Consider the following 13,949-nt stretch of genomic DNA (forward strand, 5'->3'; position numbering starts at 1 on the left):
TTTCAAGTCTCTAGCTCTTTTAGGTTCTGAGATCCTTGCGTTCATACATACGGAGGGCCGGACGGACTGACGGACGGACGGACGGACAGACAGACGGACATGGCTAAATCGACTCGTCTATTTATGCTGATCAAGAATATATATACTTTATGGGGTCGGAGAAGCAGGCAGAAGTTACATACATTTGGATTTTGCACAAATACAATATACCCTTATACCCATTTTTAATGGGTTCAGGGTATAAAAATGCATTAGTAAAGCTTGATAGAAAATTGATGATCTTTAAAAGATATTTGCCTGCTTTATGTTTTTGACCTCAAACATGCCAAAATATAAAATCTCAATAGAACGATCCTATAATGATTGCAATTTTTTTTTATTTTTTAATATTTTATTGAAAAATAAATAAATTTATTGTACAAACATTTTAAATACTTGAAGTTTATGTAAATACTTTAAGTTTATATGGAAAGGATTTTACAATAAAAATGCTACACCTATTCAAGCATGATGTATTACAGAGAAGAGCTTGTGATATATGTATGATGTTCATAATGGAATATGCGCAAAAAGAATTACAAATTACACACTGCGTTGAGACCGGGATCTCACTGCTTCAAGAGGAAGAGAGAGTACTTCAGTTGATGATTAATGTAAGTCGCGTACAGGGCAAGCTCAAAGACTGCGAAGATGATGAGAAGGATGGTGATGACTGCGTTTCCTGGAACTGCCAGGCACAATGGGCATTGGGCAATGGGCAATGGGCAATGTCATTGCGTGGCTGACAGTAAATAATCTATCAATAATTGAAGTCGGCTGCTCAACGCTCGGCTCGTGCTTGTTCTCGTGCCCACGGACCACACTTGGCGCTGGTTAAAGGATTTTTTATGACTCCGGCACTGGTCTAGCCAATGCTGATGATGATGAGGCTGATGATGATGATGCCCCTGCTGATGATGATAGCCATATATATAGAAGTAGGCAGCACTCGTGCTTCCCCTGCCATCGCTTTTATGCTCGACTGCTTTGCGCTCGATTCGATTATTTATGTCATTTGCTTTGACATTTATCATTCCACGATTCACGTTTTTGCCTTTGTCAAGGCCAGGGCAAGCCGGTACGGGCCTGGCCAGGCTGGACGTTCCGTCTGCGCTGTTGTCATCGTTCTCCATATCACAGCAGCCCATCCCATTCTAAAGCATCTCATCCTATTTGGCTGTTGGCTATTTATGGCCGCGCTACTTAACATAAATTTTATTGCTTTTGCTGTTGCTCATTTGGGGCTGCTTCGGTTTAGTCAGCGCGAAACGATGACCACGATTCCCCGACCGAGAGCCCGACCGACTGACTGACAGAAAGTCCGACCGACCAAGCTGAACTGTCTATGAATTGATGAGCGTTCATTTAATGCGTGATTAGTTCGCGTGGCTCATTTTTATGGTCCTTTAAAGGAGCAGCCAGCACAATTTGTACAGGTCGCATTAGCACTTTTTGAAATATGCCATATCATTCATGCGAATGTGCGTACGATCTGCTCTAAGTGTATAGACCAGTGGACTGACAGCTGATAAAGGCTGTCATTTTGTTGCTGGCGTTATTATTAAAACAGAAAATATATAAAAATGGCAAAGTGAGTGCTTTCAGGTGCATGAAGGAACTAATGCGAAGTTAACAAGACTTTTTGAATATTTGAATATATCTGAGTGTTAAATATATATAAATATATTAATCGTTGGATGAATTAAGAGGGGATGTCCAAGGGATGGTTTCTGTGCAAGTGTTGTATTCTGAGGCTAGCAAGTCTGTAAGAAAGATAGATTTATTTGATGCAAGGCTTTCCATCATTAAATATGTCATGTTTTTAAAGCATTTATTTTGAAAGGTCTGATATGTACAAAAGAATTCCATTTTACGATTTAGAAAAAAACACCTCAGAGTTTCTACTAGTGCGCATTTGATGAAAACTGGGAATTGATTAAAGACAAAATTTGGAAAAAAATAGTTAAATGCAGATCGATATATATTTAAAATAGCAAGCCTACAAAAAAGTTGTTTCAACGTAAAGATTTCGGAAAAATAAACTAAATTTCCCACAAGTGAGCATTCCGAAATTCTGACATGTATCAAGGTGTTCGTGGCACACCTTTATGGCTCATTAACGGACATGTCGTGGCCACAACAACGCCGACAACTTTTGCATTCGTCGAATGAGTTAGGAGCAGGTCCAAAGGCAGGCAAAGGGGAGCATAAGGAGCTGGGATGTTGGGCACTAAAACCGAATGCCGACAAAACGAGCTCAATAAAAACTGTCGGTTGAACAATAAAACAAAATGACAATTTACGATTTTATTTACGAGCCACAGAGAGCAGCAAGCCACTCTGTGGACAGGATGAGCGGCAATCGGGGCGGAATGGTGTTTAAGTTTTGGCTCAGAAAAAAGTTGTCGTTGACTTCAAAGCAGCGCCTAGAAATTCGTCATGCCCATTGCGTGTGCAACAAACAAATAAAGGGAAAACTCCAAACAACTAGCAACTGGCAACTGGAAAGTGGAACTGCATAAATTATGCGCCCACCCAGCGGAGTTGTCAACACCAGCGACGCCCCCTACAGGAGATACCTTTCGACTTCTTATCTCATTGTGAACTGGAGCAAATTGTTTTTATTTGTGCGCATCTCCCGATTCCATCTCCTCCATTCCATAATGCAGCCTGCCTCATGCCGACTGCCGCCTGCCACACCTTGCCACACTTTTATGGGTGTTGCACACGGAAACGCCTTCAATGTCAGTTTGTACCCCTCGCAGCTGCAGTTGCCGCTTGCCCAGTTCTTGTGTATTTTTGGGCTGCATTAATTGAAAGTTTATTAGTCGCATTGGTTGAGGCGTCGGCGTGGCCATAATTTAATTTACTCGTAATGTGTGCCACGCAATGCAGCACTGAGTGTGGCTGCCACAAATGGCGACAACAGTCGCCTGCAAATCGGCAGCAGCCTCTGAGGGGCCAGAAGGGGCTGCGCCTTTTGTTACTTCTAATAGCATCCATAAATACTTCTATTTGGTCGCGCCAGTATTGAGCCATATTTGGAAATCCGAGTTCCGCACGCGGTTTCAATTAAGCAATGGGCGTGACAAGTCAAATGGGGGTGTCGACCGACCACTGGGATGGGGGCGTGTCAGCTGTTGAGTGTTTTGTGGGTGGTCCAGGGTGTTGTAATTAGTGTGGACGCCTTTTGGCTCTTGTGGGTAGCCACAATTGAAATGTGATAGTTTGTCAAGCTATGGGAATAATAACCAATAAGCATTTGATTTTAATAACGCAGCTCTGTTGATTCAACAACTTATGCTATTTATATATTTATTTGCATTGATTTATATTTTATTATATATATTTATTAACATTTCATTCAACTGATTTTCATGGCTCATAATTAACGTGGTTAATATAACTTTGTTTCTGGATGGTGGAGAGTATTATCAATATCATTATATATAATTAAAAAGTATTGATTTGTGTATTAATTGCAAGTTATTCAAGAGAACTATTTAATGAACACGCAATTCTGTTTCAAAACTTAAGCCTGTCTTTTATTTACTGCCAAGCAGAGAGCCTTTCTTCTTTATTTCCACTTAGTTCATACCTATTCTACAACAAAAGTCTTGCGTAATCTGGCGCTATTTTTCGCATTCACTCCCCAATGGGATTCGCCACAAAAACTGCACATTTCACTTCATATTGTATCATAAAAACTTTCCAAATCTGTTTTTCATTATGCGGCTAGAAAAATCTTAGACTCTCGACGACAGCGAGCGGCTCCTCCAGGCAGCAGGCAGCCGGCAGCGGCTCTGCACAGCAGCATCTTCAGCGCCGCGTAATGCATCATAAATTCACATTAACACTTTGCAGACATGTGCGTTATGCGGGGCCCTTTGGGGCATACACGCGTCCCATTCCCCTTCACACACGCACTCCCACTCCCACCGTCGGCTGCTCGCCATTGCCGCAGCTACTCCCCGCACAGGGTCTGGGTCTGGGCCGTTGTCTGAGTGTCTCTGTTCACATTTATGGCACTCATTTCGCCTTCTAAAAGATACATTCTGTGCGCCATTTGTGTCATGTGTAGAGCTGCATCTGTTTTGTTAGATTTTGTGCTGCCTCTCTTAAGATACTCTACGAGGAAGCCTTGATTAAGTCATAGGGTTTGTCAATCAGCTGATTTGATGGTGCATATTCTGGTGAGAGTTCTCAGCAAGTCTTACCTAGCATTGTTATCTTATAATATCAATTATAGTATAACTTATAAGGAATATTGTTGTAAATCGTTTTTATCGTATATTATCTATTATAAATATTGACTGGGTGAAAACCTTACAAGACTTTTTGGTGGATTCTCTTACGGCTTGACCCAAGACCTTACGGTTTGGCTCTTGAACCCAGACATATGTTCCATTCGGCTCGACATATTGTAAAATTTATTACGGAAGAATTTACTTTAATAAAAACTTAATGTATTATAATTATATTCGAATACTTATAAAAAGTATTTTAATGCTTGGCTACAGACAACATTGAATGAAGGGCATTCCCACATCGGGGCGTTTCTTTAAAATATTATCCACTTTGTTGCTCTTTATTTATTTTTTGACTAAGCAATATAGAATTTTGTGGCCTGCTATTGTGTTGCGTGTGTGCCTTACTTACAGTACATTTTTATTATTTTTATTTTTTGGTTTTTTAATTTTTTATTGCCCATTTTGAGGAAGATTTTGTACATTTGTCAAAATTTCAGGATTTACGATCGACATCATCATCAACAGATGCAGCAGCTACATCGTCGGCTTCCACTTCCCCAAAAACAGTTGCGTCGACAGACTGCCAAGATTTATGTTAATTTGTTGTGATTTATTGAATGGTTTTTATTGGGCTTTTGGGCGGATTTTATGGCGGCGCCTTAAGTGGACTGTCAGCTGGCCGATATTCAGCATTCAGCATTCAAATGCAACATTCGAAATGTCATACGAGTGGCTGGCATGTTTTGGTTAATTGAAAATGCGCTGCAACTTGGCACAGTTGGATATCCTGGGAGTCTGAGACAGCCAGACAGCCAGAGAGTCAGACAGCCCCGACATACAGTTGGGCAGCATACCATGATCAATGTGCGACTGTCATGCAAATTTAAATTTGTCTAAACCAAAAGGCAAACCGGCAAAACAAGCCAGAGACTAGGATCGTGGCACGCAGACGCAGTTGCAAGCTAGACAAGCGGCAAGTTAATTTATGCAATACAACAGCAACAACACAAAGCCCCAATAAAGGCTCAACAACGTCAGCAACAGCAACAGCAACAACAACACCAATAACAACAACAACAACAACAATTGGAAAATTGTTTATGCGTCTGCGCAGCCGCGAACGTTGCGGCGTTTCGAGGCTGTGGCGCGTTTAGTGTTAAACGCTTGATTAAAATTCTTGTAACTGCAACACTTTTGTGGCATGTGTGTTGTTCCATTGTTGTTGTTGTCGTTGTTGTTGCTATTTCCTTTGCTTAGCCGTTGTCGGGAAGCACGGCTCTACGCGGGATCTTTATGGTGCGCTTGCTTTTGTTGCGCTGCTTTTACAACATGCATCACATTGTAGTTGTTGTTTTTGTTGCCGGTTGTACCTTGCGGCTATGGCATTGAGGCATGCGTCTTGGCATTGCAACGAGCAGTTGTTGTAGTTGTTTCTGGCTGCATGTTGCTCTTGTTGTTTTAATTGAATTGATTTGCATTTTTCACGCAGGCGTTGTTCATTCGGTTGGTTGTTTGCATTGTCCTCAAGAGACTGGAACGTTTAGAGGTGCACGGTAAGGCGGCAGGGCATGGCTGGAAGACTGGCGAAAGCCGGAAATGCGGCTGAGAATTTATGTTTTCTCTTGGAGAGTGATGATTTCCAAATAAATCGGCTACTTCAGACTAAATGGCAGATATATTTGTGCTCGTACTCATTAAATCTGTTTCGCTCTTGTGTTTTATTTGAAATTAGCAATAACTGATCGTCTTACACTTTGGCCCTTAATAAACAGCCAACATATCATTTGTATGGGCAATCAAAATTTTAATTACAGCTTTTATTAAACACGCATTAACACCCCGAAAAATTGTTATTAATTAATACGTAATTGTAATGGGCCCACGACATGACAGGCCCACATTTCTTGGCCCGATCGGGCGGCATGGGCACCGGCATGGTCGGGGGTTGACGTATTCCACAAAACCGCCGCAAGCTTAACAAATTAATAAACTGACCGTCATTGCACGAAAATACCACATAAATCAATTTCAGAAAAACGCTAAACAATCATAAATAATAATTAAATGCCCACTGTAAAATAGCCAAAAACCCCCACACCACGGCACACACACATACACACACACACACTCACACGAATTCACACGGACAGTGTCATTAAAAACTGCTCGTAATTATTGAAATTTGTTGTGGACAGTGACCGAACCAACGACAGATAAATTACGAAATTACTGCAAATTTGATTCAATTAAAGAGTGGAAAAGCGCAAATTTCTTCATTCGAAAAGCTCGCCTTTTCAATCTATCTATATTTGTGTTTCCCGAGAAGTATGGCCGGCGGGAAGTTAAGTGTCGTTTGTACGGCTCGTTAGCTCTCTGTAACGCTTCCTGTTCCGTCATCCATCTCTCTCTTAGAGCCTCTCACTCTTTTGATGGCATTTGTAACGCTTTATTGAGCAAAGGGTAGCACACGAACGTCGGCTTCTATCTCTCATTTGTATGACCCAGAACTGTGTCAAGTGAACATCCACATTGCACATTCCACATTTTACATTCCGCTTCCACTTCTAATTGCACATTTGTATGCCTAATCGATCTGTCCGATTCTATTTGGTTCAGTGTCTATCGTGGAATTTGTGTGCCATGTTGTTTCATTTTTTTTCGTATTTTGTTTCTGTCTGTTTCCTTTTCCTTTGTTTTTCAATCGGTTGACAGTTCTTTTCACTCGGCTAGGGCCAGGTGTCCATTTGAACGGGTTACACAAATGAAGCGTGACATATTTTACATTTTACGTTAGTTCTTGACGTGAGTTTCCATGGTAAAGGTGGCAAAGGGGAGGACTGAAATTACCTCTTTTAAGAGTGTTTAAAGTCCTGTTTTCCTAATCGTGGCGTTTAGCAAAACTTCACATTCATTTACCGCTACGAAACAATTTGTTTTTCTCTATCTGTTCCCTCATTTCTTCCCGCATAAAGGTGAGTCTTTTGACCAAAAATACATGATGAAGCAATGGACAAATGCTTATTTGAATATCCAAGGATTCTTTGATTGCGTTTCGGAGAACGAATATCCTTTCTGCTGGAGGCTTTTGTGATGAGGCAGGCTGTTCAATCCATTATTTGGCTTTTTGGAAATGGTGATACTCTGCATAAATTCTTAATTTCTAAAATATTATTTAACAATATTTAATGTCTATCTATACTAATCAAAAACTTTTCGTTGCAAAAGACTTTAAAAAAATAAGTCTGTACGGCATTGGAATATTTTAACAAATATAACTAAATAATCAACATTCTATTGGTTCTCAACTAGTCTTAAACAAATTCTCGCAATAATAGATTTATTTATTTGTTTACATTTAAAATCAAGTCATGCGGCTTCCTCTTGCTTCTCAAACCAAGTTAGTAGATATGTGTTCTACATATTTGCACATAAGCACTTTTCGGTTACGTGTGTCAATTAATGTTCAAATCGTACTTTCAAATTCGCGAAAAATCTGTCAAATATTTTTTGCCAACTAATCCGTTAAAATAAACGCAATAAGCCCACAGCACAGTTACATGATTTAAGCCTTTGAAAATGTCATAAACGCGTGCATGCAAAATGTAGGCAATCAGGCAGGCGAATACCTGAAAACCTAAGCAGCTTACTTTAACAGCAGCTAGCAACTAGTCCAGAGAGAGGGTATTCAGAGTAAAAGTTGCTTTGAGCCTGGGCGACTGCGTGGATTGCGTGTGTGCCGAGCAGCAGCGACAAACGCTGTGCATGTAGCTCCCAAGTCGAACATGTGGTCGAAAATAGTATTCGCTTAGTTGTAGCAGCTGCCCACATGCTGGCGCAATTAAAATCTTCATTAGCCGCGTTTAATTTCCACTTTTGATTAAAAATAATACAACTTGAGGAAAATGAATATCGAAAAACGAATAAAGTGGAAAAACAGAGTATAAAGAATAAACACAACTTGTGACATGTGTCGCCGACTTATCTCCATCGCCGCAGCCGCAGTCGCAGCAGCAGAGGCAGCAAGTGGCAAGGCAGGACTCCGGGTCCAAGTCCGAGTTGGACACCTCAGGCCTGGGGGACACTCTGCCTGATTAGCGTTGGTCGTTCGATTCGCTGCATTCGGCTCGATAAGCAGCTATCAATGCGAGCCTAAGTGACAGTTGACTTGTTTATCAATTGACAGCTTTTGCTGAGGCTAAATGGCAGACACACACACACACACACACACACACTCACAGACAGATACCAACTACAGTCAGAGATTTACGCTGCGAAAAGTAACTGTTAATAAGCTTGTAGCTGCGGCCTGTGAAAATGTTGCTTTTAATTAAAAGTTGTTGCCGCTTTTGCAATTGTGCGTTTTTCCCCCCGCAATCTGACATTTGGGCTTGTGTGTTTGCCAGTGGAATGGTGGGTTGTTGCGCTGGAGGGGGGTCTGTCGGAATGTTTGTACATTTGTAGCCCATAGTATTTATACTTGTATTTTAAAGCCCGATGCTGTCAAGATAAAGAAGCCAACAGGCAGCCTCAGCGCATGTTTAACAACACAAGTATGCAATTGGGAGAGGCAAAAGGCACCGCGCACTCCAACAACAAACACTCTTGTATTTTTTTTAGGATCATGTTAAAAGCGTTATCCTACGTGTTTTGTGTTCAAGAATATTTTTGACTTTTTAAACATCATGCGAAACTTACAGCTTTATAATAATGAATATAATAGGAATATAATCACTATATATTTGCTGCTTTAGCTGCTATATAATATAAATTAAAAAAAAAACTTCCTGTTAAAAGTAAATACCAATATATATTAACACATATTACTATATATTCTTTTCACATTATAAAAGTTTTTCCCAATCGATATTCCTTCTTTACGGCCATCCACTTGACTTGAGGTTTAATGATACTCTGTAAATCCGCTAACGGCATCTCTAGATGAAACCACAAAACTTGATTCCAAAACTTTTGGCCCTTGGCAAGTTTATTGCGTTTCTGCAATTAAGCAATATTTCTTAGTCAAGTGCAAACATTATGGTGGTCACTGTGGCAACTGAGATTAGGATTTCTTTTGCAGTTCTGCGTTTTACACTGTGTTTTGTTCTGAAGTTGTTCAAGTTTCTGTTGGCTGACCGCAGTGTAGAGGTATTTTCAGGATTTGTAACTCTGAACGTGATGCTCCCAAGACAGCTCATTTAGACCTTAACGAGCTGGCCAAGAAACCAAGCCACAGTCGCATGTAAATCTTACAGATGGCTGCTCCACTTACGGACAACATCCATTTCCATAAATATCAATTAAGAGAAAAATATCAAAAGTGACATCGTCGGCGACAGAAACATGCAGCTTCGAGTCTCCGCCAGCTACCGGCAATCAGGGGCTACCTGTGCGGCAACCTACGCACTGAGCTCGTCGTCGTCGTCATCAACAGCAGCCGCTTGAATTTTATATATAATTTGACAATTTAGGTGCTACTATGTTGCATTCTTGTACCCTCACTCGCGGCCATTCACTCACCATATAGTTAATTAAATGGAAATAAAAATGTAGCAGCTCATGGTCTATAAAACCTTCCGGGAAGCTTCGAGTTCCAGTTTCGGTGTTCAAGCGTAACAGCGATGCGCTGTGGGCGTGTCAATCCAATTGAAGCCACGTCAAGGTTCAATGGGTTTCATCAACCGCTTACTGGATTCGTGGATCATTCGGCATTGTGGCCGCTCGCTCTTCAAATTCAATTAGTCTACAGCCCCCAAAACTAACTACGACATAACTTTTCCAGCTTGGCACAGTCCAACATTCCGGCTCCGCAATCGAATAAGAGGCTTAAATAGAAAATTATTAATAAACTGCTTTCACTAATTCACAGGCTAGCGTCTCATTACGACAGACAGACTCCCAAAAAGAAAAAGACAAACCTAACAAAATTTTCAGAGCGCTATTTGGCAACACTAAGCATCCACTAAGCGTCAATATTTCATGCTAAGCCTATTAGAGATTATTGTGCCAGCTTACAAAGGCCTAAATGGCAAGTGGGAACTGCCAGCGGGGGTTGGGCACAGACCGAGAGCAATCTGGAGTTTATTAAGCGTTTCATTTGCATAATATGGTGACACCAAAAGAAAATGATTTACAAAATATCTAGATTTCTATCTTTTTGAATGACCAAGGCTTAAATGGGAGGCTTGTATAAATCATCAATATGGTATTCGAAAGAAAAATCAGGCAAGCTCTGAAAATTCGCGGAATATTCGATGCTAATTCTTAAAAATGCAAGCTTAAATATTGAAGCCTGAACCAAGCACTCTTACTTGTTTTAAGTACATATACTAGCAAAAAATTTAAAAAAACTAGATTTTTTGACTGACAACCGATTCATTAGATGCACATTCTGTCCACAAATTATGCATCAACTTTAATAAGAAATTGCAACATTTTAATTCCGAGCTTTTAAAGGCCACACTTTTATTGATAACTAATTTTTATGGAGCACAGCTTGTTAATTTGGACTGTTTATATAAAATTAATATATGGCTAAAAAAATATTTTAACGCGGAAACTTTTTAATAGGAATTGAATAGTTTTGCCAAGGCAACGTTTAGTTTGCTCCTAGGAGCAAACTGTCTTATGTATATAATTAATTATAATACTTATTAATTGTAGTAATGCAATTTAATAAGCCTTTTAGCATAAAATTAAGCATACACAGCTACGAAATCGATGTCGTCAACCGAATGCAATCAAAATTTCTAATTCACCTTTGAAAATTATAAACATTTAACTTAGCTGAGAGCGGCCACCCAAAGCAGCCGAATAACGATTATTTTCCACCTCATGCTTATGTGAAAAGTGGTCGTTAGCCGGAGGCAAGCAAAACATTTACACTTTATCGTGCAAACATTTCATGAATACATTTGTGCAGCAGCGTGGAAAATTGTTGGCAAAATGAAAAGTTGGCGGTTTGTTAGCCTGGAACGACACGTTAATGAAAAAGAAAACTGGTCAGGTGTGCAAGGAAATGAATCATAGAATTGGTCTCGTGATTAGCAGTTGAAACAGAAACGAAACAGGATTTATATGTGGGTCAGGTCTCTAGTCTCTAGTTGGCCAGCCGAGTCTGGCCAAGCTCCAGCAGCTGTTGGCTATTGCAGTAACTATTTTGTGGTCAACAAGATGAGATTACAGCTCTTCTGCTGTGTGGCACTGGGAATTCTACGCCTGTGCTCTGCGAATGCGGCAGCCTTGCAGCCTGCGGTCCATGTCAAACTGGGTCCAGGCAGCTTTTTTCAGTGGCTTGCCTCGATATTGTTGCCAGCTCCAGTCACACCAGAGACCACTCCAGCTACCATAGCCACTACAGCCAGCCACGTGCAGGGATCCACAACAGAGCCATCATCCAGCATTCCAATTGAGCGGGAATGCAGCAGCTGCCGCTGCGGATTGATTAACACGGAGCGTAAGATCGTCGGCGGGCAGGAGACGCGCCGCCATCAGTATCCCTGGATGGCTGTGTTGCTGTTGTTTGGACACTTCAACTGCGCCGGATCACTGATCAACGATTTGTACGTGCTAACAGCTGGCCATTGTGTGGAGGGCTTGCCGCCCGAGCTGATCACCGTGCGGCTTCTGGAGCACAATCGCAGTGATAGCGATGCCCTGGTGCTGCAACGGCGCGCCGTGCGTGTGAAGGTGCACGAGCTCTATAATCCTCGGAGTCTCGAAAATGACATTGCCCTGATAAGACTTGATCAGCCGGTGAGCTTTGAGGCACCCATGCGACCTGTTTGCTTGCCGGTGTACAGCTCCAGCTTCGAGGGGGAGCTGGGCAAGGTTACAGGCTGGGGTGCACTGCGAGAGGGAGGATTTGCAGCGCAAGTCTTGCAGGTGATTCGTATGTCTTACTTTTCACTCTAACTTAGCCCAAACTTAATATTACCCTGTTCTAATATTTCTTGTATTTTTTTATCTACATCTCTTTACCTGCAGCGCCTTAACTCAATTCGATTGAATATATCTTTATCTATATCATTCTCATCTCCCTTTTGTTGTAATTTCTCTGTCTCTGTTGCGCTCTCTTTCACATTATTGCAGGGAAAGCCTCGCTTCAAGTTTATTCTCTATAGGTGATGCAAGACTTTCCAAACACCTTCCTTTATAATTTTCTCTCTCGCACTTCTATTTTTCTAAATCATATTTTGTTGCACCAATTCCACACCCCTTCCTTATCCGGATGGTTAAACTGATCTTCTTCCAAACTCAACAGGAAGTCGTTGTGCTTATTCTTAGCCAATCCGAATGCCGCAGCTCCAGCTACAGTCCTGCCATGATCACCGACAATATGCTCTGTGCTGGATACTTGGGCGTGGGCTCCAAGGATGCCTGCAGCGGGGACAGCGGCGGACCGCTTCATGTGCTCCTCGACGAGCAGCCGGGACAGTATCAGCTGGCTGGCATTGTCTCCTGGGGCGCTGGCTGTGCCCGACCCGATTCACCCGGAGTTTACACACGGGTAAATCAATATTTGCGCTGGATTGAAGCCAACACCCCTTCGGCCTGCGCCTGCATGGAGTATCCCGAGGAAGACTACTAGCCCAACTAATTGCACTTTGCAGCCACGTTCCGGCGAAGGCTGCAGCTCATCTGTCAAACTTTGACTACAACAACGACCAGTCCCAGGGGCAGGCCAAACTTTTGGCGTTGCATTTGAAAATATGTATTAGTAAATTTTGCATAAACTACTTTGACTCACTTTGTGTGCCATTCATCTCCCAGCGGAGAGCACTCGCAGTCACACTCACACATAAGATGTCCATAACCATATCCGTATCCGTAAACGTAAACGTAAACGTAGCCGTAACCGCATCCATTGGCAAATAAAAAGGCAATTTGAAAGTGGGTTAGCTAGCTTTCCCTTTCTAGCTGCTTTCCCAGCCCATTCCCATTACCATCCGCAACTTTGCTTGGATAACGGGGCCAGGGACATGCCGCAGGACCTGGTCCAGGACGTGGCCATAGCTGTCTCCCTCATTCTCATAGAAATAAATCCCAATTTGGTGCATATCAACTGCCGCCGCATGCGAAATATTTTGTGCAATTGAGTTTGCTATGCATTTTGCATTTGGGCAATCATAAAAACTATAACAAACAAAAAAAAAAGCAGCAACAAGCCACAAGGACACGCACACGAATGCGGCCACTCGCAGGAGCAAGTTTTTCACTCTAGATAAATTGCTCGAAATATTTGTGGCAAGTGAGTTTTTAGTTGCAACGCCATGCGATAAGCATAACTTTCCTTTATTGCCAACAAATTATTTACTTTGTATGAAGAATGGATATTCCCAGCGAGTTTTGATTGGCTCTAATGGAGAGCTATGCTTAATGCTACAACAGATAATTTGAATAAAAATGAAATTATAAAGTTCAAAGTGAAAAACTTACAATTTTACACATAACTAATCAGCAGAAATAAAAGATAGCCTGTTACAATAAAAAAAGGTGCCTAATAATTATTAAAAAATAAATATACTCTTTTATTGTATTTACCCTAGGGTTATTCCGCCAAATGCTTAGCATTATAAACTTTACAACGGATTATCTTAAAGTATGCTGTAGCCTGAGTATTAATCTTCATATTTTGATCAGTGAATATGGTCTAGGGAAGTG

At 41.4% G+C, this 13,949-nt stretch overlaps 1 protein-coding gene across 1 annotated transcript; it reads left to right on the forward strand.

Moving 5' to 3' along the window:
• The first annotated feature begins 11,459 nt into the window (after positions 1–11,459).
• On the forward strand, positions 11,460–12,949 carry LOC115762529 (ovochymase-1). The gene is made up of 2 exons (XM_030704802.1): positions 11,460–12,170; positions 12,550–12,949. Exons 1-2 carry the CDS (start codon positions 11,460–11,462, stop codon positions 12,874–12,876), a joined length of 1,038 nt encoding a protein of 345 aa, XP_030560662.1. The 3' UTR covers positions 12,877–12,949.
• Positions 12,950–13,949: the final 1,000 nt, after the last annotated feature.

The sequence above is a fragment of the Drosophila novamexicana genome, unplaced genomic scaffold (genome assembly GCF_003285875.2).
Source record: "Drosophila novamexicana strain 15010-1031.04,08,12 unplaced genomic scaffold, DnovRS2.1 tig00000008-arrow-pilon, whole genome shotgun sequence".
NCBI lineage: Eukaryota > Metazoa > Arthropoda > Insecta > Diptera > Drosophilidae > Drosophila > Drosophila novamexicana.

Bases quoted from the DNA above. Each gene is read 5' to 3' on its own strand.
- LOC115762529 (XM_030704802.1), top strand. From the start codon at position 11,460: ATGAGATTACAGCTCTTCTGCTGTGTGGCACTGGGAATTCTACGCCTG. The intron at 12,171-12,549 runs GTGATTCGTATG...CAAACTCAACAG, and splicing joins TTGCAGCGCAAGTCTTGCAG to GAAGTCGTTGTGCTTATTCT.